The sequence below is a fragment of the Phodopus roborovskii genome, unplaced genomic scaffold (assembly GCF_943737965.1).
Source record: "Phodopus roborovskii unplaced genomic scaffold, PHOROB, whole genome shotgun sequence".
Lineage (NCBI taxonomy): Eukaryota > Metazoa > Chordata > Mammalia > Rodentia > Cricetidae > Phodopus > Phodopus roborovskii.
This window is the reverse complement of record NW_026126469.1, coordinates 28,005,471-28,028,898: the sequence shown is the minus strand read 5'-3', so window position 1 is coordinate 28,028,898 and position 23,428 is coordinate 28,005,471. Positions and strand designations below refer to the sequence as shown.

Below are 23,428 nucleotides of genomic sequence, written 5' to 3'. Positions count from 1 at the left end.
TATCTACTACCATGTCAAGAGTAGCAAGCAGGCAGTCTTAACAGAATGCTGTAAATATTTTCCAAAAAGCAGCCTTTCTTGCCTTTACTCTAATATTGACTATCACAGTTCTTACTGTGAGACCTAGGCTTAAATAAGTTTTTTACTTTTTAACCGAATTGTTTGTCTTTTAGGGATTAGGAAAAGAAGATGCCCAGAGTGAGAAACATTTGAAAAAAAGTCCTTCACTAGTTTCAGAAAAGAGGTTAAGTAGAGTGCCGTCCAAGTCACTGGACTTGAATAAAAATGAGTACCTTTCTCTGGACAAAAGCAGCACTTCCGATTCTGTTGATGAAGGTAAAGAATTTAAATCTTAACAACATTCCAGGCATGTCTTCTAATGTTTACCCTTGTGTCAGGTGGGTGCAGAGTGAGGTTTGATTGTGGCAGCCTCACACTACAGGGAACCAGAAAAGGAATGAATGTGTATGGAACATAGGAGAACAGCTTGTCAGTCTGGCCCATCTGAGTGTCTCCCAAAGCCTGGAATTTGAAGTCTCCATCAGATTGGCTTAGAATTCCAAGCTTTCAGGAATAGCAACTCTGGGCACAGTGAGATATCTCAGTGCAAGCGATATTGAGTTCAACTCCCAGCACCCACATGATGGACCCAGCTTTGGTGGCCACGGTGGTGCAGGTCTGTACTCCCAACAACAAGGTGGAGCCAAGCAGATCCTTGGTCTCACTGGCCAGGCAGCCTAGCCTAATCAGCAGGGGCCAGGCCCCAATGAGAGATGAGACCATGTCTCAAAAAATAAAGGTCCCTCCTGAGGATTCATACCAAAAGTTGTCCTCTGGACTCCACAGACTCATGGACACATGTGCCTACATGCACACACGTGTGTACACACACACACACACACACACACACACAAATTTCATGCAGTGGACACAGTGAAAAGCAAGTCTGTTACTAGAAAGTCTGTATGCTGCTCCTGCAGACTAAGTGGGGTAAGATGTTCCCATTGTTCGCATATTTAGTCTACCTCTGCTTTAGCTAGAGAAAGAAATGAAATCGAGGGGTTTGGTTTAAACACATGTGGGTAGTTAACTGCACCAAGATTGGACTGAGGATGACCTTTGAGACCTGTGTTCTTTTCACTTAACTAAAGTAGTTCCCAAGTTACTATTGTTGTTATTGGAGCTAGTGGTGTGGTAACTGGCCTGTAACTGACTTTTAGTGTTGCAGAACTTAGATGCTCCTGCCTCTGCCGCTGCTGGGATTAAAGGTACCAGGACCATGTCCAGCACTCCCCAAACTCTGCTTTCTCTTCCTTCTTTGTAAAAAAGGACATCTGCTGGGTGGGGTGGTGCACAATTGTATCCCAGCATTAAGGAAGCAGAGGCAGGAGGATCTCTGTGTTTGAGGCTAGACTGATCTACATAATGAATCCCAGGCTAGAAAAGGCTCTTAGTGACACCCTGCCTCAAACAAACATCTTTTTTTTTTTTTTTTACTTAATTTTATATAACAAAGTCCAATTAAATGAAAACAAACATTTATACACAATATTTGGGAATTTGGGCGTCGTTCTTTCCAAACTACTTCCTGCTGGTAAGGGGCGCTGTCTTGGGGGATTCGAAGAAGATTCAGATATCCTAGCTGTAGTCTGTAGGGCTGTCAAACAAACATCTTAACAAAAGCTCTGCAAGCTTGATTTTGTACACACACACACACACACACACACACACACACAGAGTGATGGCAGGTGCACATTCTGGATATTAATTTAAATTACTGTGTGGCTTCCAGTAGGAAATAAAATGTCTAGAAAGCAACTCTTTTAAAAAAGATTACTTAGAAGATTATATTCTACTCTGTATGGATGAAGTCGCATGCTTTTGATTGTTAAGGTTTAGATTATTTTTGGAAAATATTTCAAAATAAAGGCGGACACATGGTCACATCCTCACTATTACTTCTGAACTGTTTTTTATTAGGATCAGTATCCATTGAATTTTTATTTTTGTTTTGTTTTGCTTCTTGAGACAGAGTTCCTCTGTATAGCCCTAGTTGTCCTGGACCTATCTCTGTGGACCAGGCTGGCCAATAAATCACAGAGATCTCCCTGTCTTCTCTGCCTTCCAAATGCTGGGATTAAAGGCGTGTACCACCACTGCCTGGCAAATTTTTTAAATTTAAATTTTTTTTTTTAAATCTCTCTCTCTCTCCTCCCTCCCCCTCCCTTCCTCCTTCCCTCCTTCCTTCTTTCCTTTCTCCCTTCCTTCTATCTCTCTCTTCTTCCTGTTTTTTGTTGTTTTTTGTTTGTTTGTTTGTTCGTTCGTTTGTTTTTGAGACAGGGATTCTCTGAGTAGCCATGACTGTCCTGGAACTCACTTTTAGCCTCGAAGTCAGAGATCCACCTGCCTCTACTTCCCCAGTGCTGGGACTAAAGGTGTGTTTAACCATTGCCCCCGTTCAAGTCATTTTTAAAGAACATTCTGTAGTTGAAATATTTTTACAAAGAAAACTGCTAATACTATTCTACATAGTATTTAAAAATAACTTACAGAGCCAGTGATGTCTCTCTGTGGGTAGAGGTACTTGCCATTGAGCCCAATAACTTGAATTCAGTCCTTGGGATCCACATAATGGAAGGAGAAAGTGGACTCCTGAAAGCCTTCCTTTGGCCCTACATGTATGCAATGGCCTGTGTACCTTCCCCACAATAAATAAAGGATATATAAAAAGTAAAATGTCATTTGAATTTAGAAGACCAATAGATTTAGCTAGACTCTAATGATGACTAACTAGAATCTTTACTGAAAAGAAGGACTTCTGGGTATCAAATGTGTTGTACTCTGGCTGGTATTTTTATTGTATGCTTTATATTGTTGTGTGGGCTCAACAAATCACATCCTTCCTGACATCCCTACTGTAATAAAATTGGGAAAAGAAACAAAGAGCGAGTCAGAGGGACCAAACACTTACCTTAACAGTACCCTTGACAGTGATGGTGGCCAAGTTAGAGAATAATGGGCTTTTGTATGCCAGAGGTAACAAGGCTGCTGATTGAACTGAAAATGTACACGACATACTCATCAGTCAGGTCAGCCGCTCTCCCCAGAGGAGGAGGGGAGATCAGCCATGGAGCAGCAGCAGCTGCTGAGGGTACCTAGGCTTCATGAAACAGAACAGCCATGTGCTGAGCCTGCCTGGTATGCCCTTTCCATGCTTGCTCCTTATATTAGGCAGCATGGGCTGCCATAACAGATACTTCCATTCATGTGGCTCAGGCGAGAACAGTATAATTCCTTACAGTGCTATGACACAAAGGTCACAGGTCAGGCCCAGCTTTCTGGTGGCTACTCTTGCTGGCTGTGGAGAGCTAGCTACCTTTATGCTCTGCCCTCAGTACATGCCCAGGAGGTAGGGCATGAGGAAGAAGGAAGCAGGGAATAGTGGAGAGTATAACAACAACAACAACAACAACAAAGAAACTTATCAGCAAACCCAGCTCCCTACTTTCTCTATGACCTGTTGTGTGTCGAATTACACAGCAGGTTTTATAAGAAGTCTTTCCTGGAAATATGAAGATCACTGGCATCAGAGTCAGTACAGTAGTCATGACTGGAAATGATGAGTAGTAAGGACTTACTAGGTCTCGTGCTACTACACTTTAGGATGCAAGGGTGTGAAGTAAGCATGCACTGGCTGACTGAACTTGGGACTATAGGAAGATCTATTCTGGCACCCAGTGGCCAAATAGGCAAGTGACACCAAAACAAGGAACCATTTTCTCTTTCATTAAACCTACTCTTAAGAATTGTCCTTAGAAAGTCATTTCATTACTGAGTTCCTAGAACTGCAACATTAAAACTCCAAAGCTGCACACTCATCTAGGAATAAGAGAAAGATGAGAGTATGTAGTTACTGTACATGGGCCCCGGTCACTCTGTGCTCCTCATTGGTGCCTCTTTAAAAACTGCTTGCTTTGGCAGTGAGCACTCACATGGTGTTTTCCCTAAAGTGTCCTTAAGGTTTAAGAGTGAGTTTTTCTTAATAGATTACCATTAGATAAGAATTTGGGTGATCTCACTGTTTTCCCTAAATGAGTTTCAAATCTCAGGCTCATCAGAACTTTCAAAGGAGTATGAAGATGACTTTATGTTTTTCTCTTTTCTTGAGGTTGTAAAATGATGAAGCCATTGCCAGGAAATGAACTAGGGAGAAAATGGGAAAGATTAAGTGAAGTAGACCAAGCCAGGAGATTGGGGCATGATGTGGGAAGTTAGAGGAGATGGCTGGGTGGAGCTCTTTTTAAACCAAACATTGGTTAGGTTTTCTGTCATTTGTTGACGCACAGGGTCTTACTGTATAGTCCTAGCTGTCCTGAAACTGGTCATATTGCTCAGGCTGGCCTTGGGCTTCCAGGCTTAACCCCTGAGTGCTGGGATTATGTTTGCACCACCACAATAGACAGATGAGAAAATCTTGCCCTGTCTTTCATATCACATTTATGCTGCAATTCTGGGGAAAGAACACTGGGTTATTTTGACATAGAGATTCACAAGTCCCTAACAAAACCAATTAATGCAGAATATTGTGCTACTGTCTTGTGGAGAGACTCCATGTGCCCTCCCCACTCAATTCTTATCTGTGTGGGACACTGTTCTGCATTCTCAAAACAACACTGTGTATGTTGTGAGTTTCATGTTACTGTATTCCCCCAAAGTCATCTGCCTCATTCCAAATGATTTTTACAGGCTACCTTCTAACTGATACTTTAAGAAAATGTTTTCAAATAGTGTATGTATGCATGTGTGTGCATGTAACTGCTAGCATCCACAAAGGTAGCAAGTCATTGGATCTCCTGGAGCTAGAGTTCCAGGTGGTTGTGAGCTGATCAAAGTGGGTGCTGGGATCCAAATTTGGGTCCTCTGGATGAGCAGCCATCTCTCCAGTCCCTTAGCTGGTATTTTTGAAGCAAAATTTTGTTTCCCATATTGACAAAAAGTCCCTGCTCCTAAGTTGAGCAGTGTCCTTTCTTCATTTAAAAAGAACACCTGTCAACTTACTATGCTACAATAGTATTATTGGTATTTCTCTTTGAAGAATATTAAATGTCAAGAATCTTATAAATGAGTAACCCAATGCAGGAGCAATATATTTCTTATTTATTTCCTTGAGCAAGTTTCCATGCAGAATATATTATTAATTTCTGATACTAATATAGTAAATTGCACTTTTATCAGTCATAATTCAGAACCTATCACCGAGAAACATGAAAGTACTGTATAGAAGAATGTATATAAGTGAATCTTTTCATTTTCTATATGACTAAGAAGTTCACTCTTGAAAAGTTATAAAATAGGACCCCTTAAGAGAAATGCTTCTAGGTGTAGAGAAAATATCAGATGTGCTTGGCTTATATTGCATTCAACTTCAAAAAATTTTTTGCAGCAAAAGAAAACCAATAGAGTGATAAGACATCCTACAGAATAGGAGGAAGTCTTTTTCATACCCAACAGCGATTAATATCCAGAAAATATTTAAAAATTAAATAGCCAAAGAACAAGTGATTCAATTAATGAATGGACAAATGGGCTGAAAAACCACTTTTCAAATAAAAAAGTACAAATGGCCAATAAATACACATGAAAATCTTCTTAGCTCTTAGGGAAGACTATGTTGATGGGTTAGCGAGCAGAGCTCTTCTGCTAGAGTGCTTGCCTAGCACATTCCCCAAGCCTGGGATTTGGTTCCCAGCCTTCTATTAAATAGGATGCCCTGACACAGGCCTGCAGTCCTAGTAACAGGGAGTCAGAGGCAGAAGTTGGAGGTCATCCTTGGCCACATAGTAAGTTCGAGGCCAGCATGTGCTATATGAAACTCTGCCTCAAAGAAACAATAAACAAAAAGCCAGACAAGCCCCACCCCACCCCAAACCCAACCAACCCCAAATAATTAACATTGAGATTCTGTCTCACCCAAGGTTATAATAGCTATCAAGAAAACAAGCAAACAAAACTACAACAGATATTAATGGGGATATAGGAGATACAGAAATCTTTTTTTTTTTTTTTTTTTTTGCATATAGAGTATTTTTTATTTAATTTTATATAACAAAGTCCAATTAAATGAAAACAAACATTTATACACAATATGTGGGAATTTGGGCGTCGTTCTTTCCAAACTACTTCCTGCTGGTAAGGGGCGCTGTCTTGGGGGATTCGAAGAAGATTCAGATATCCTAGCTGTAGTCTGTAGGGCTGTTTTGTCCAGCTGTTTGGAATGTAGGATCAGCTTGTACTCTGTTTCAGGCGGTCTGGTGTGATCAAACCACATTAGTCTGGAAGGAATCCACATCTTTTCATTTTCTGTGGAAACAAAAATAGAAATACTTTTCCCCAGTAACTTGTTCTTCAACTTAAATTTTGGAGTCAAAGCGTTTTTTTTTTTTTTTTTTTTTTTTTTTTTATTATTATTATTTTACATGTCGATCCCAGTTCCCTCTCCCTCCCTCCCTCCCTCCCCCCAAGCCCTCCCTCCCTAGATACAGAAATCTTATGCATATATATATATAATTAGTCTTTACCAAGGTATATGCCCCCTCAGATAAAAGCCAGAGCTACTTATAGAATCCCTTGCCTGCACATCTTTATCACCGCATTATTCTCAACAGCCAAGAACATTATAACCTCACAGCATTCTCCCCCCATCCCACTATTCTAGTATATTCATGAAAAACACCAGGCAAGCCCAGATTGAAGATTATTATGTAAAACAACCGACTAGTGCTCTTCCACAGCTCAAGGGCATAACTGAGAAGCATAAATTATGAGAAGGCATGATTAGAACCCAAGATTAGAGATAACTAAGGAGATATTATAACTAAGTGCAATGTAGCATTTTGGGTTGGATCCTTGTATGGAAAGAATTTCCTGAAGAAATTCTATTGAATCACCTATAGCTGTTTGCTTCCATTGTATTTGTGTTATTTTTATCATGAACATAAATAATACTTCTGTGTTAGTGAAAGCCTTTTCCTGAGCCTAGCAGGAAGGCTATCTTACAGAACTTGAGCAAATTGCCTAATTTCAGTGATGATTTCTACACCCAAGGAGTTCTTTGAGATATCAGTGAATCTCTCTGCCTATAAATAGTGTTTTTACAAGAAGAGGGTAAATTGGTATCTACATGAAAATTCTCTACACACAAATCAATAGTGAGGGAGTGAGCAATGGTGGGGGCAGGGTAAGATGCTTTGCTGGTTTGTAGACAATGCCTTTTGTTTAACCACCATGGTTCCCGTAGGTTAAATATTGACAGATGCTTCTTACACGTAACCCTTGAAGCTTGGTTTCTGATGTTTGAAGCTCTTGCCATGGTTTTTTATTGTGTATTGGTGAAGGATAAGGCTTGAGATAATAACTAGTCACTGTCCTCAAATCATTGAAAATTTGTGTTATGTTGTTTACACTATTTCCATTACATACCAGCTTCTATTTCTGCCTTTTTCCTTTCTATTTTTCTCTTATTTTTTTATTTTTTTTTATAGCCTTTTCAGTTAGACTCTTTTTAGCAATGTATATCATAGGGTGCTTTTTTGTGTGCTGGAGTGGATTCAAATTCTGGGAGCAGTCACTCCTGACCTTGGCATCTTGGCAATTGTCTCTCCATCACACTTTCTCCTCTGTAGAGGGGAATGATGATGTCACTTTGTCCAGAGGATTGTATATGGCTGAGAAGCATCCATGCTGGAAGGTGGTTAGCACAGATTCTGATACAGAGATGACTATGTGAACACTATGGGTACATCAGAAGAGGTGAACTGGCATCACTTTATTTGCTGCGGTAATTTTCAGCAGATAACCATCAAGTTCCCAATGGGAAGTGGACATTATTTGGCTTTGGAGAATGCTTTTCCAGAGGAATTATCATTCACACTTTATCATAGGGTATTGAGAACATACTAGGAATATATAATCCCTGTCTGGGGCAGCTAGCAGTAAACCAAGTGAGATCCTTTTGTTCAGTGTTAGTGCAAGCAGCAAATAGAACCACCAATGACTTAATATTTATTGAATGTATTCAGTGGTATAACTTGAAATGGCTATGGTAGATACTATCTCTTTTATCACATATGAAACATTCATTTATGTATTGTCTTATAGAAGGAGTTTGATAGTATTCTAATTAAGTATTTCTGTGCATGTGGGGTTTTAACAATTGAAGATGGTGGTCTTATTAGTCAAGTGTATTTGCTTATGCTTAATATATATATTTCCAATTCATAGTATTTAGTATTCTGAAATAGGATAATCATATTTTAAAAAACTGTTTTGTATCAAGACCAAAATAAAATACACTCCTTCCCCAAAATATGAAATTATCTTTTCTTAATTTCTTTCCCTCTGGTTTGTGTTTTGTTTTTCTAGAAAATATTCCTGAGAAAGATCTTCAAGGAAGACTTTATATCAACCGTGTTTTTCACATCAGTGCTGAGAGAATGTTTGAATTGCTCTTCACTAGCTCACACTTTATGCAGAGATTTACTAATTCTAGAAATATAATAGGTTGGTCTTCTGTTCTTACCTACTAATTATTTGGAAGGATTATCCTTAGAAGGTTGAAATTGATGTTGTGGGGGGGGGGGGAGGGCATTAGACACACTTTGATTTTAAGGTGTTGATTTTAAAACTGGGATTTCAATGTTTGGTTAAACTCACAGGTGTAGATGGAAGTTTCTATTCTGCCTGGTCCTCCAGCCATTCAGTCTCAAATAAACACACAGAGGCTTATATTAATTAACTATAAACTGTTTGGTTTATTGCTCAGGTTTATTACTAACAAACTCTTACAACTTAAATTAACTCATAATTCTTATCTATGTTTAGCCACGTGACTTGGTATCTTTTCTTAGTAAGATATTCTCATCTTGCTTCCTCTATATCTGGCTGGCAACTCACTCTCTGCATTTCCTCTTCCCAGAATTCTTCTAGCCTGGTTGCCCCATCTATACTGACTGCCTGCCTGGCTACTGGTCAATCAGTGTTTTATTAAACCAATATGAGTGACAAATCTTTACAGTGTTCAATAGCATTATCCAACATCACACATGTGAACAATATAATTGTTTAATTAAGTATGTGCTGCTTAAAGTTAAATGTATACCTTTTTTAAAAAAAAAAAAACTGCAGTTATTTATAAATGTACCTATTCAGTTGAGTTGAACCCTATTTGAAAGAGTTCCATATGTGACAACTGGATTAATATTATAGCTATTACCTGAACTCAGTTCTTCCATTCTGAGGTACACATTCACCAGAAATGGGTATGTGCACTCTGACAGACACGTGCAAGGATTATGGAAGCATCATTTAGGATCTCAAACACCCATCAGTAATAGAGTAAAATTATATTAAAGTTTCAACTAAAGAATTCCATATACCAATACAAACAATAGTGAACTCCCACTTATGACTGTAAAGCTCAGACACGGTGTTAAGCAAAAGAAGCCAGATACAAACCACACATGCTGTGTAATTTCTTTATACAGACATGGAAGTCAGTGTCGTCATTGCTCTTGTGGAGGGGTAAATGGGTAAAGCCTGGGAGGCTGCTTTTGGATGCAGATAAGAAGTTTTATATATTAGTTGAAGCAGTAGTGCCCGTGTGTGTTTCCTTTGTGAAAATAACAGAGCTGTGCCCTTTTGGCCATGGTACCTATAACGAAATCATTTAGTTTTATGGAGCTGATTACACTCACAGAAGAATTTCACTGCTCATGTGACTCAAGTTCTACTTGTTAAATATCTCACGTTTATAGTAATTTAAAAAATGATTTTATATCAAATGTTCCAGATTTCTTTTTAACTTTAGGAGTCAACCATATAAAATTAGAACACAACAGCAGTAGACATTTGACATGGTCAGCGAGTCAATTCTATAACATAAAGATTTTTGTTAACCATTAGGTTATTTGAGGCTTTCACAAATACACATACATACATATCCGTAGATAAGATGAGTGATATGGAATCCAGGACCAAAAATAAGTGTTCTTTTTCTAGTAGGGTAGCAAAGGGATTCTGTTGTAATGGAATTTTGTGATTTTATCCTGAGTTTCATGGCTTTAAGAATAATTTTTCTATTTTCCACTAAAAGTGTCTGGAAGACTTGATACTTGGGAAGAGTTAGGTATGGTTCATCCCGTATTTGCTAAGCAGTGGCTGTTGATGCCTTACTGCCCTTTTTATGTTCACGAAGCATCACAGTTCATTAAAGTTGGTATGAAGTAAAGTTTGCTTTTTGCAGCAAAACTGCATTTGTTATCTAGTATCTATCTGGCTTCAACTGACTGTATCCACTCTATGGTGTCATAAATAGCTTTAGGAATCAAAGGCTTCCCGCTTAAAGTCTGGACAGTTATAGGGACATTACAGGGTAGTCCTGGAATGAGTCACGAGGCTTTCCTCCAAAGGATAATTTCCTCATGACTATAATCCATAGTGTTATTGTTAGAACCTGCTACCTAGTAATCAAAGAGTGCCTTTCTTTCTTTTCCTTCTCTTTTTTTCACTGTGTGTGTGTGTGTGTGTGTGTGTGTGCGCGCGCGCGCGCGCGCACGTATGTGTGTATGGAGTTCATTGGACAACTTAGAGATGATTTTCTTCTTCTACCATGTAGGCTCAGAAAATCAAACTTTGGGTTAGCAGGGTTGGTGCCAAGCACCTTTATGCGCTGTAATGGTTTGAATGGAAAATGTCCCCCATTGGCATTTGAATATCAGGTCCTCAGTTGGTGGCACTATTTGCAGAGGCTATGGGATTTTTAAGAGGTGTAGTCTTCTTGCTGGAGGAAGTATATCACTGGGGTCTTTGGGTCATGCTATTTTATCTTGGCATCAAAATAACTGAGATATCTCCTGAGCCATCTCACCAGCTCCATAGATCTAATTTATTTTAATAAGGAACCTTTAAATTGGCAGTCTCTTTAATTTCTATTTACAGTTGCACAGCATCATTTCTAATTAAAAAGTCAATTTAAAGTATTTTTCATTTAGATAAATGCAAACCTTCAGAGAAGCTACATGACTAGTAAAATAACATCCATATTTACTTTATCTGGCTTCTCAGATTTTAAAGTTGCAATGAAATAAATGCACATGATATGAAATTTGCAGTTCAGAGGCATTTCCTGCATTCATCATTGTGTGGCTATTACCATGTTCAGCTCTAGACCTTCCTCATCAACCCAAACAGAAACTCTGAACAACTCTCCATTTGTCCCTCACCAGTTCCTGAGGGACCACCGTTCCATCTTTTATATTTATATTTATATCAGGCTACTTCATAAAAATGAACATATATAACATTTGTCTTTTCTGAGAATGTTACACATAACATAATGTCTTTAAATCCATTCATTCATGAGAAGACATGTAGCAGAATTCCACCTCTTTTAAGGGCAGAATTATATTCCATGTGTGCATATATAATACCATATTCTGCATATTCATTCATCTATTAATGACACTTGGCTTGTTCATAACTGTTAGCTACTCACTGCCCTGGCCATTAATATGCAAATATCTACTTAAGTCTTCACTTTGATTTCTGCTTACTGTATATTATTTGTCTAGAAGCAGATTGTTGCATCAAAGGGAAACTTTATTTTCTTTGAGGCTCATCCATCCTGTATTATAAAATTGTACCATTTTATAGTCCTACTAGCAATGCATAGAGACACTACTTTTGCCACAGAATGATCAACACGCATTACTTCTAGTGTTATATAATAGCCACCCTAATGTGTGTGAAGTTTTACCAATTTAAATTGTTTATCAAAAACAAAGATTCTTAAAGTATTTTGCAATTCCTCTTTTTCATTTTCTCATTAGCTTCATAAAAAGTGACAATGTATCCTTTTGTCTGTTGCTATTTTCTTAGAATTTCATTCTTGATGTTTTATTGGTACAGAACTTTATTTCAGTATCAAGGACTGACTCTTCCAGTATGATGCTAATCAGAGGATGTTCTGGCAAATAATAATTAAGTAGGCCTTGTTGGTAGCATGCTAAAATTCCAAGTGTAGCATGCATGGGAAAATAGATTGATTGTTGCTTTATTTTAATAGTATGGGATTTCCATAACAGGATTCAATGATAATTATTGATCCTGTTTCTGAATAACAGTGCATTATTTGTGCTTTCCTGGAGTAGGCTGAATTATGACTAAATAATCTGAAAAGGCACTTTGAAATTACTTGTACGTCTTTTTTTAATGAATGCCTAACATGTTATATTTATAGCATGTCCTGAATGGGGGACACTGTGGCATGAGTTGTTTTCTTTTTATAATGGAGTTGTAAAACTTTGACGGACACCTAAAGGACTGCTTGTAAATGTTTATATGATTCTCAAACTACACCTTTGATTCAACTTCAAGTCTTGTGTTTGCTCTGATTAGATGTGGTATCTACACCCTGGTCAGTTGAGTCTGGAGGTGATCAGCTGAGAACCATGACTTATACTATAGTCCTCAGTAACCCACTCACGGGGAAATGCACTGCTGCTACAGAAAAGCAGGTATGTGACTCTGTCAGGGTTCCGGAGGAGTCATGTCTGTAGCCAAAGAGATGATGCCTGTCACAGGCAACAATGTGTGAGACAGTTTCATCCAATACCTGGCAAGGGACGTTAAACTGTCATAGGTCAGAAGGGGTTTCACAGCCTAGAATGCACACCCTCCCACGCCTGGCCAAATAGACCACCTGCTGGAGAGAATTTGTGACACCTGAGGAACTTTTATGTCATTGGGTGGTGGAATCTCAGGCTTGCACCCTACCACTGAGCTGTGTTCTCCAGCCTGCAGTTATATTTTAAAGACAGGATATTTATTTATATTAATTATTTATGAGACAAGCTTTCTCTTTGTCACCCTGACTGTCCTAGAACTTACTCTATAGACCAGGCTGGCCTTGAACTCACAGAGATCCACCTGCCTCTGCCTCCTGATTGCTGGGATTAAAGGCGTGTGTCACTACCACCAGGCCACAGATATTCAGTTTTAAACAATGTAAACTGAAGTATTGTCTCAGATGCCTTTGCACACTAAGCTAGCACTGAGGAGGGAGGTTGGTAGAGGCAGAGATGGGCTCAGATAAAAGCGGATAGGGCAACAGCTAGCTAGCACGGTTGAAGGTAGCTGATGAGCTCATGAGAGTTCCTGGAGTTCCCATATCCTTGTTCGCTCTAAAACCTAATGTATAGGATCATGCCAGGAAGAAAGCCAAAGAACTAGATGGCTGCTGTAACATATGGGAAAGCACAGGAGTTTTAAAAATGAGACACAAGCTGAGACTCTTCTCCATGATTAGCAAGACAGTCACTGGCTCAGGGTGGAGTGTTTGGCCAATCTGAGCAGCAGGGTTGGGATACAATGTTCATTGCAAACCACAGCGAATACCTGAAGGTCGTGTGCTGTTGGAGTTTTCTCCATCAGTGTCAAATGTGACTCTTCCTTATCTTTCATCACGTTTTAAGACTGTCACATATACAGGAAGAGATGATGTTTTGGCATAGGAGAATCTTCTGTAAACTCAGAAGCCAGTTCTTCCTCCCTCAAGAGTGGTTAAAATGAGGAAGTTCTAGCTGACAGCTCTCCCAAGTCCTGTTTAGGGAAAGCAATGTCTAGTTGCTCCATTTCCTTGTTTTTTGTTTTTGTTTTTTGATGACATTTGGTTTTATTAAGCTTTGATATATTTGGGAGTTGTGGCCCTTGTATTATTCAATTGATTTTTGAATTGTCAATTTAATTTTTAACTTAAAACACAGAAAGCCAATAAACACAGAAAGATTCTGCAATTTATTTCTCATTCTGTCCCAGCTTGTCATAAGATTTTTTGATGTCTTTTGTATTTGTGAGAAGGAACTTCAATATATATGTTCTAAATTGCTGAGAACATAGAAATATTGAAAATATGCATGTAAGCATTTTTATCTTATTTTGGCAGACTCTGTATAAAGAAAGTCGGGAAGCACACTTTTATTTAGTAGATTCAGAAGTACTGACACACGATGTTCCCTACCACGACTACTTCTATACGTTGAATAGATACTGTATTGTCCGATCTGCAAAGCAGAGATGCAGGCTGAGGTGAGCTATTGCAAGTGCATGGTTTAAAGCAGGCTGCAGTTTGCTCTGTAGCATTAGCCCTGAATCTTTAGTGTCTTGCCTAAATTAGGTGTACAGCAATGGTCAGGAGAAGGGTGGGACTCCTAACTCAAGACTGAAACTGATAAAGGTTTTGAAATTCTGGGATTCTGGGGGTACACAGTCAAAAATGACAGTGTCCTGCAGTTGCCATGGGAAGAAAAAGCTGGAGAACTGGTCACAACCAGTCACATGACCTAGTCTAAGGCCCACAGGGGCCAGGAGTTTCAAAGGAACACATGGTGAGCAGTAAGGGACTCTGCAGAAGTGGGAAGCAAACGATGGCCATCATAGGTTTTGGCACTAATTAACAGGGTTACTTTCAATTAGTGTGTGATCACTAGAGATCTGCAGCATTTAGAACTTCATTTCATTTCTCTCTCTCACTCCTCCCCTCCCTCCCTCTCTCCTTCCCTTCCTTTCTTTTTTCATTTTGTTTTTCAAAGACAGGGTTTCAATGTGTAGCCCTGGCTATCCTGGAACTCACTCTATAGAGGGGGCTGGTCTCGAATTCATACAGATCCACCTGCCTCTGCCTCCTGGGTGCTGGTATTAAAAGAGTGAATCACTACCGCCAGCTTAATTTCTTAGCATTTATTGAAGTCTTCATTGCAATTTAGGTGGGGGTAGAGTATTATAATTTGATGAGGTAATTAGCAGTTCACAATGGTTTTTAAGGAAGAAGAAATTTCATTTTATAACAGTAATGACGTTTAATTCTTTTGGCTTTCCATGGAATACAATCTTAAGTTTCACTGCAGTGGGATAGCTAGAGTAGTCTATGGCTATATGCCCCTGAAATTGCCTGATCTCTTCTGTTGGCTGAAGTCTTGTCTCTAAAGAAATACTGTTTCCTTCTCATCCTATTAGAGTTTCCACAGACTTGAAGTACAGGAAACAACCATGGGGCATTATCAAGTCTTTAATTGAGAAGAATTCCTGGAGTTCACTGGAGAACTATTTCAAACAGCTTGGTCTGTAAAGTTTTGTTGCATTTTTTTTTTTAAACCAAGGTTATATTTTCTGGCAATGGGCTGTTCTTCATTAGGACGTGTAGAGGGGCCAGGTGATGATGCTGGAAGAATGGCTCTCACTCAAGTGGCTTCAGTGTCTCACTTGCTCTGTCAATTGCAGGATTTTAAAATTCAGTTATTGTTGCTCTAACAACACTTACTTAATGATTATTATATGGCCATTACGTAATAAAATGCACATCATAGTGTTAACATTTCATATTTGTAACAGCCCTGTGAAGTATAGCGTTGATTGGTTGTTCCCATTTTACTACAGAGGGAAATCAAAACAGTATGGTTAAGTGACTTGTCCAAGATCATACACTGCTTGTCTTTGCGAGGAGCCTGGAGGCTGACAGCAAGGGATTACAAAACTAGGTTACAGATCTGCTTGTCCTGCCTCACATGTGTAGAGCCACCAGCTCACACCTGCCTTCCTGGCTGCAGCTTTCCTGGGCTTATATAGACCCACTTGGCAATGGTGCTGTGTTTATGAATGGGTTTGGTGGAGGTGGGTATTGGTAGCTGATCATGAGAGCAAAGCAGCTGTTGTGCTGGGATATATCATACCGTATAAATGAGGGAACAACACACACATGTGAATGCAGTTTTACTGAAGGAAAATCTGGTGGCTCATCAGCTTGAATGACTTAGGCTGCATGTTATTTTGCTGGCCATTTTTCTCTGACTCTTTTCCCTTTGGCTGTTTCATTATTAAACTTCTCATCAGCAACAGAGAAAATGAGAAAATGAAGCCTAAACATTAGCTTGGTCAATGGGTAACAAGCTTCTGATGAAAAAAAGTGAGACAGGAAAGGATTGAAATAAATTATAAAAATGGGACTTTTAGGTTGTTTGAAGATTCCCCATGCCAGAGTGTTTCTGTTCAAACCTTAGAGCTTCTACATGCTTCTCTTTGCTTTAGGGTTAGGAAGCACTAGACCCTATCTTGGCACTCTTTCTAACGATCTCATGGAAGTGTGTAGAGCTGTTGTTTCCATAACTGAAGACATTACGTTAATATTTAATATAGCACATAGCAAGTTTCCACTGATGAGCCCATCATTTATTGATACGCATTCTTCCTAGAATAATGAAGCTCCATTATAGGGTCATTGTAGTCTCTAAAGCTTTTAATTAAGAATAAAGTTTGAATCGAGTCTGTAAAACCTAAGATATGGTTAGAAAAGATTGCCAAGGCTCAAACAAACTTGTACACAAGTGGGCACACACACACCCACTACTTGGGTCTTATGGTTGAGAAGGTTTCCTTCTTATCCTGTTGTTTTAAATTTTTCATCCTAGAATCAGATTTATTAATGGAAGAGTCTGTGTTAAATCAATCCATTGAAGACCCCGGAAAACTCAGTAACCTACGACGGAGGAGGCGAACCTTGAACCGAATGGCAGAAACAGTGCCCAAGCTGCCCTCTCAGCGTTCTTCTATGGATGTGGGCTTCGAGGCCAAAGGGGATATTACAGGTAGCTTTCCCTGTTCAACAGACAAAAGGTTTTAGCCTTAGAATGCATGCAGTGCCTCTTGCTGATGAAGAATGTCATTTAAGGAAGTCTGCCTTCTCTCCTTTTTGATGATATTTATTATACTCTGAGTTTCTTAATGACAGCTACTATAGAACCCTAAAAGGAGCATCTGGGATATGGCAGGCATATCGCCAGCAGTGTATTTTATTTGGTCCACAGAGCATTTAAAAGTTTTAAGTTGGTTATATTGGTATGTGCCTTTAGTCCTAGCACTCTCACACAGGCAGGCAGATCTCCGTGAGTTTGAGGCCAGCTGGTCTACCTCATGAGTTCCAGGGCAGACAGAATTACATACTGAGATGCTGCCTCAAAAGGAAAAAGGAAAAAAAAAAAGGGATAGAATATTTAAATAAAATCTCAAGTCTGCTGGTCCGGCACCATATCGCTCATAGCAGCAGTTGGTTGGGGCTGTTCAGAGCTGCCCCTTCAGCTGTCCAGCTGGCTACTGTCTCTATATGAGTCACTAAACCCAAGCTTCTGGGCAGCTCACTTGTTTATTTCCTGATTAACACATACAGATGCCTGATGTTTAACTCCGAGTTACTGTTGGGGACTAGCCTAGGCAAGCTGCAGAGATGGAATTTGACTTTCAGTTTTGCAGACTCCTTGCTATTGCTGTCACCTCCCTCCCCCCCCCCCCATAGTTGTCAACTCTTCCTATCCCCTCACATTATCAAGCTCCCATTAGACTTTTAGTTTTGTGTAACTGTGTTGAGCCACTGATTAAGATCAATGGCTTCTTAATTTTGAAATGTAAAGGTTTAGGTCACAGTGTTTGGTCATTGTATTTTTAAGGAGAGAGATACTATATATTAGATCAACTCAACTGTTCTTAGCAGAAATAGTACTTAGCAGTATATCATGTGCTATGTATTGAATTATTTAATTTCATAGTAAGTTAATTTGTAACACATCTCCAATCTGAAGAATTGCCACGGGTTATCTCCTTTTAGGTTTGTTTCACATTTTACCCAAGGTATCATGAGTTAAAAAAAATAATAATAAAATAAAAGCACAGAGACTTCACCCTAAATCATTTTGTCTTTACAAATGACATATTTTTTTCAGGTTAATTTCAGATGATTATTAACCTTCAACAGTGTCCACAGTCCTCACTCTCCCTTTCTACCTGCAGGAAAGAGAAAGACTGTGGACAGCTGTGACACTGCTCTGATTGTGGTGATGAGTGTTTTGTGAGTATCTGTTGTACTAATTTGGTTTATATCTTCATTTGTTTTTAAATAGAACCTGAAAGAATTGAAAAGCCTTTTTGCTTTTTCTTTAGAAAAGGATTTATTCTTATGTGTATTAGTACTTTCCCTGTGTGTGCAGTGACATGGGGGACAGAAGGGGCATGGATCCCTCAGAACTGGAGTTGCAGGAGGTTGTGAGCTGCTATGTGGGTGCTGGGAAGCAAACCCTGCTGCTCAGAAGAACAGCCAGTGTCCTTTAACCACTCAGCCATCCCAACAGCTCCTGCACTTGTGTTTTACCAGATAGAAGTGGTCACTATTGACTATTGTTGACCTATAAAAGCAGTCTTACAGGTTTTAGTGGGATAGCTTTTGATGTGTGATTTTTCAGAATTGTAAAATTTGAGGGAATATAAAATATATACTAAGCATTTTAAAGAAACAATTTGACTTATTTCTGTGGACTCTGGGTTTTTTTTTTTATAAGAAGTTTCATAAATTTAAAGAAAATACATATTGGTAAAATTCCAGTAAAATTATTCTACTTTGCTTAAATAGATCAGTGGTTCTCATGTTTATGTGACTAAGAATTATTTAGGAGTTTGCTAAAATGCAGAGTTTTCAGCTCCAGTCTCAACGGTCGATGCAGTAGACTTTGAATAGTGATCAGGAATTTTTAAATCATTAAAAATTCTTAAATTTATTTTCATGTGTATGGGTGTTTTATCTGAATGTCTTTCTGTGCACCACATACATGCCTGGTGACTATGAAGGCCAGAAGAGGGTGTTGGAGCCTCTGGGACTGGAGTTACAGACAGTTGTGAGCAGCCATGTGGGTGCTGGGCATCAAACCTGGGTCCTCTGGAAGAGCAGCTAGTGATGAATTTTAAAATACATACTCTAGATTATTCTGATGTGAATGTCTAAGCATCACATTGTGAAAAATACTAGGTAATTAGTCTGAAGCTTAGGGTACACTACAGGAACCTATCTTGCAAGTTACACCTAAGGGCTCTAATTCTACATGGCTGTGTGTGAACCTTGAGGAAGCCCCTTGATTATATGAATGGTTCTTATTCAGTGATAGACTGGGATATCACTGTTTGTGATAAAGCTATTAGCTGTCTTTCCTTACGACAGATTTCAGAACAAGCAGAAAATACTTGCTATCCTTATTATTGTTTGTTGTTTTTTGAGATAGGGGCTTGCTACAAAGTCTAGGCTAGCTTTGAACTATCTCATGGTCCTCCTGCCTCAGCCTGCTGGGACAGCCTGCATACACCACCACTCCTGGGTGCTGGGATTAGAGGCATGCGACACCACTGCCTGTAAACCAGTTTATTTTTGAAAGACAAGTATTATATATTGAAATATAGGAATATATACATATGTGTGTGTATATGTGTATCGCTTCAGTGCCATGATAATTTCACAGATTTGATTTTTTTAGCTTTTTCACACAAGATATGTATTTATATACCTTTTCTGTTTGTGCTAAGTGAGCACTCTACCCTCAGTCCCAATAGGTCTAATTTGAGGCACATAAATCTTTTAACAAAACAAATAAGTAAAGACATATGCTACTACTTACCAGTTTGTATACATGTATAATGAGGTATGTATTAATTTGAAAGTCTGCTGTTAAAAACAAAACATTGCGTTTACATGTAAAATTTTACATTTACCATCATTAATATGTTTGAATTTGTCTGGTACTTCCTTTGTTCAAGATTAAAAAATACATACACACACACACACACACACACATGTTTTGCTTCCCTTGAGAATAAAAGATAACATTGTGATATTCCTAAAATCACATTCATATTGATCTTCATTTCATTTTTGAAATTCAGTATGATGGGCATGTAATTGCTAAAGCCAACATAACCCAAAAATAGACCCTGAAAACTTACCGGTATATTTCTAAACTGGTAGCTGCCTGGCATTTGCTGGGATTCCAGCAGAGAAGAGAGGACAGGGGTCAGAGGCAGCCTGTGAGTTGAGGTTGTTGAAGGCCTTTTCTATCACACTAGTTATTTCTCATCATTTTCTTTGGCATCCATGTAATACTTGAAGGTAATTATTTTATATGATGAAATGGGAATAATTTATTTAAGTCACGAGAAAATAGTCTAGATCATATACAGTTGGAAGCTTTTGCATAGCTACTATTTTACTTCCTTCATTTTGGGTGGTGGAGGGGAGTGCTGGGGAGGGTCTGGCTTTGCACCACAGGCTGCCCATGGTCTTGAATCACAATAGATCCTCCTGCTTCCACCATCTGGGTGCTGGGTACCTCTGCAGCCTGCAGTGCAGGTCCGTGCTGGTTAACCAGCTGTCATTTGCTCTGTATAGTCTGCTGTTGCTAGTTCTGCTGAATGTGACGTTGTTTCTGAAGTTGTCAAAGATAGAACATGCCGCTCAGTCCTTCTACCGGCTTCACTTCCAAGAAGAGAAATCTTTTAAGTAAGTTCCCCACCCCAGCCCTGTCTGATATACACCTGTTTCTTTGTCATAGAAAGTTTAATTTTAGAAATTCTGATCTCCATATCTTTAGTCATACATGCTTTGTTTTTTTGTCTCTTCCCATCCCCCCAAGAGATGGTGGTGGTGGGGTTTGATTTTGTGTTTTGTTTCCAATCCATGGGGCACATAAATACATTAATTTCTGTAAACAATAAGGTCGGCAGCTATTTTCATGATGTTCTTTTCTCCCAGTTTAGCCTCTGATAGGTTCTCAAGAACAGAACATATTCAAAAGAACAAAGATCAGGCCCACCATTTAAAAGGAGTGCTCCAAGATTCCATAGTGATGTTGGAACAGGTAGGTCAGTCTGTTCCTCAGGAGTGTCAAGGGGTGGGTCGCCAGCTGGGCAGTCTTTAGCTGTATCTTCTCTACAGTTGCTTAGTAACTCTCTCCATCCACTTTATCAGTCTCAGTTTGCTCTCATATTTTCTTCTCAGTGAATGACCATGCCTTATAGACAAGAGAAACTGCCCCCCTTCTATAACCATACCTATAAATCGTCCTGTCCTTGAACTCCTTGCCCTTTGTGGCTAGTGCTGGGAACGTTCAAGCTCAGCATCATGTACTCCGTGTTTAGTATAGTGCCCAGCATGAAACATACACCAGGTTTGTTGAATGAATGGGTGAACGAATATGGTAAAGAATAAGGTATATTCTCACATTGCTTCCAATTTTACCAGAGGAGTCAATTGTCTGACAGGTTTTCAAATCTGTTTTTGAAAATACAAAATTAAGTAGGATAGAAGTGAAGTAGCAGTTGAGAGGCAGGGTCTTCAGGGAAGGTTCTACAGGGATGGAGGGTATAGAGAAGTTTTAGTACTGTGAAGAGGATGCTGGATGGCTTAGCCGGGCTGGCGGTATTCAGGGAAGATTGAAAAGACCACTGAGTCTTGAGGAACATCTAAGCAAACAGCCTTTCCCTTTGGATAATTAGACAGGCTTCTTGGAAAAGTGCAACTCCTTAGCACCTGGTGAGCATGCTCTAGAAGTCATGCAGCATGTAACAGGAGAACCAGGTATTCGGTGGTCAATGTTGTATTTGAGCATCAACATTAAAAAAAAAAAAACCAAAAAACAAACAAAGAAAATACCTTTTGGAGTCAAATAAAGTCTGATTTTTGATCAATTTGTTTGCAGCTGAAGAGCTCACTCATTATGCTTCAGAAAACCTTTGATTTACTAAGTAAGAACAGGACTGGGGTGGCTGTGGAGAGCTAGTGCTGGGATGCAGAAATCAAAGAGACACCTGGACCTAGAAGACAACATCTGGAAGGAAACCAAGGATGAAGACTGTCACCGTCATAGGAACATTTCTGATATTTTTATTACTGAGCTTCTACTAGGAAAACCTTATTTAAATTACATTTACTTGGTGATTACTCTCCAACAGCCTTAAGACTCTGTCTTTTCACTTTGTATAGAGATTTCTAAACTGTGAATTTCTCCAGTGAACCATGAAATATATTTTGGCATTGAAATTCTGTGACACAAAAAGCGAAGGGAGACACCTGGACATGGTGGCCTTTTTTTCTGTGCTGAGGCTTGTAACTTGACCTTTTAAATTTATCTGTTAGCACACAGGGACTATGTGCCCAGCAGGCTGTGTTCACCACTGCGTTTAAGAGCCTAAAAAGCTAAAGAAGAAACCCCTCCATCATTTCTCACTGTAAAGGGTCATTTTTTAGGAACATAGATTCCAGGTTTGTATCTTTAAACACTACAGTCTCTTCATTGAATTGGCATGCGAGGGCAGTGGTCAAACCCTTCGAATCTCAGTGTCGTTAGAAAGATTCATTGGTTGTATTGTATCTTAATGAAGGAATACACACACACACACACAGAGAGAGATCTTATATATACTAAAGATTTATCCTTCATATATCAAAAAGACAGGGAATTTAGGAGAAGGAAGTATGTAGGATAACAATGCTCAGAATGAAATATTTTTAGTTTCAGAAGCCAGAAGATTATGATAAAATCTGGGCATTTCATGAAGGATCAGGTGAATCCATGAACTGTGCTTGGGTTCAGCTTAGCAGTGCCTATGGCGGAAGTAACCCATCTGATTAAAGCTAATCTAGCATTCTCAGTAGCTGCTGTAGATAGCTTCATTCCTTACACAGGTGTGTAGCTTGTGCTGTTGGAAAATTATAAGCTGGGCTGCACAATAAAGACTGTGGGTTCCTGAGCTCCACAATAAAGACTGGGGACATGCACATTGACGGAAGAGGTGCAAGGTTGGGCTTTCAGGAAAGCTACTCAGTCATTTGCCTCAACACAAGTGGTTTGTGAAAAGAAGGACTTTGTAACCTGACTTGAAATTAGCTCTGACCCCCTAGGATTTAGGACAGGTTCAGGGCATGTATATTGTTTTGTTCTTTACAGGTCTTTCTTTGGAACATGCACCTGTGAACTATATATATATATAGTTCATATATATATATGAATGACAGGGTTTCTCTGTGTAGCTCTGGCTGTCCTGGAACTTGCTGTGTACACCAGGCTGGCCTCGAACTCAAAGATCTGCCTGCCTCTGTCTCCCTGACTGCTGGAATTAAACTTGTGAGCCACCACTGCTTGGCATATCTTCCTATCGTTTGAACAACCATTTCCTTTAGTGAGGTGTTTACTTTTTAGTGTCACCAAAGCCAAATGGCATTGCTAAAAACATTTTTGAAATGCCTGTAAGGAATGAAAATACTGGCTATAGGGAAGGGGTTTTCTCTGGATGACTCCCACCTAATCTACCTGGAGAGGGGCGGGGTGCAGAGTAATAACTCCGTTTGTTTTGTTTGCTTTCGTTAAGGACATAGGAAGTTTTTGGCTGTAAGCAAGAATGACTGGATTAGAAACTTGAAATTGTTAAACTCAGAAAAATGTTAACTGTCAAAGTGAATGTTTTTGTGGTTTCTCTCAAACTACTTTATAATATACCTCAGAGTTACCAACGT

The 23,428-nt window shown here is 39.2% G+C and overlaps 1 protein-coding gene across 1 annotated transcript in view; it reads left to right on the top strand.

Annotated features, from left to right (window-relative positions):
* Gramd1c (GRAM domain containing 1C) overlaps nucleotides 1-21,873 on the top strand; it is a 76,146-nt gene extending 54,273 nt beyond the window's left edge. The window contains exons 9-18 of the mRNA XM_051191519.1: nucleotides 174-336; nucleotides 8,422-8,559; nucleotides 12,454-12,572; nucleotides 14,000-14,142; nucleotides 15,070-15,173; nucleotides 16,518-16,694; nucleotides 17,890-17,947; nucleotides 20,306-20,416; nucleotides 20,669-20,774; nucleotides 21,615-21,873. Of these exons, the coding sequence (XP_051047476.1) occupies nucleotides 174-336; nucleotides 8,422-8,559; nucleotides 12,454-12,572; nucleotides 14,000-14,142; nucleotides 15,070-15,173; nucleotides 16,518-16,694; nucleotides 17,890-17,947; nucleotides 20,306-20,416; nucleotides 20,669-20,774; nucleotides 21,615-21,695 (1,200 nt within the window). The 3' untranslated portion in view covers nucleotides 21,696-21,873. The remainder of the gene's footprint in view (nucleotides 1-173; nucleotides 337-8,421; nucleotides 8,560-12,453; nucleotides 12,573-13,999; nucleotides 14,143-15,069; nucleotides 15,174-16,517; nucleotides 16,695-17,889; nucleotides 17,948-20,305; nucleotides 20,417-20,668; nucleotides 20,775-21,614) is intronic.
* The last annotated feature ends 1,555 nt before the right edge of the window (nucleotides 21,874-23,428 follow it).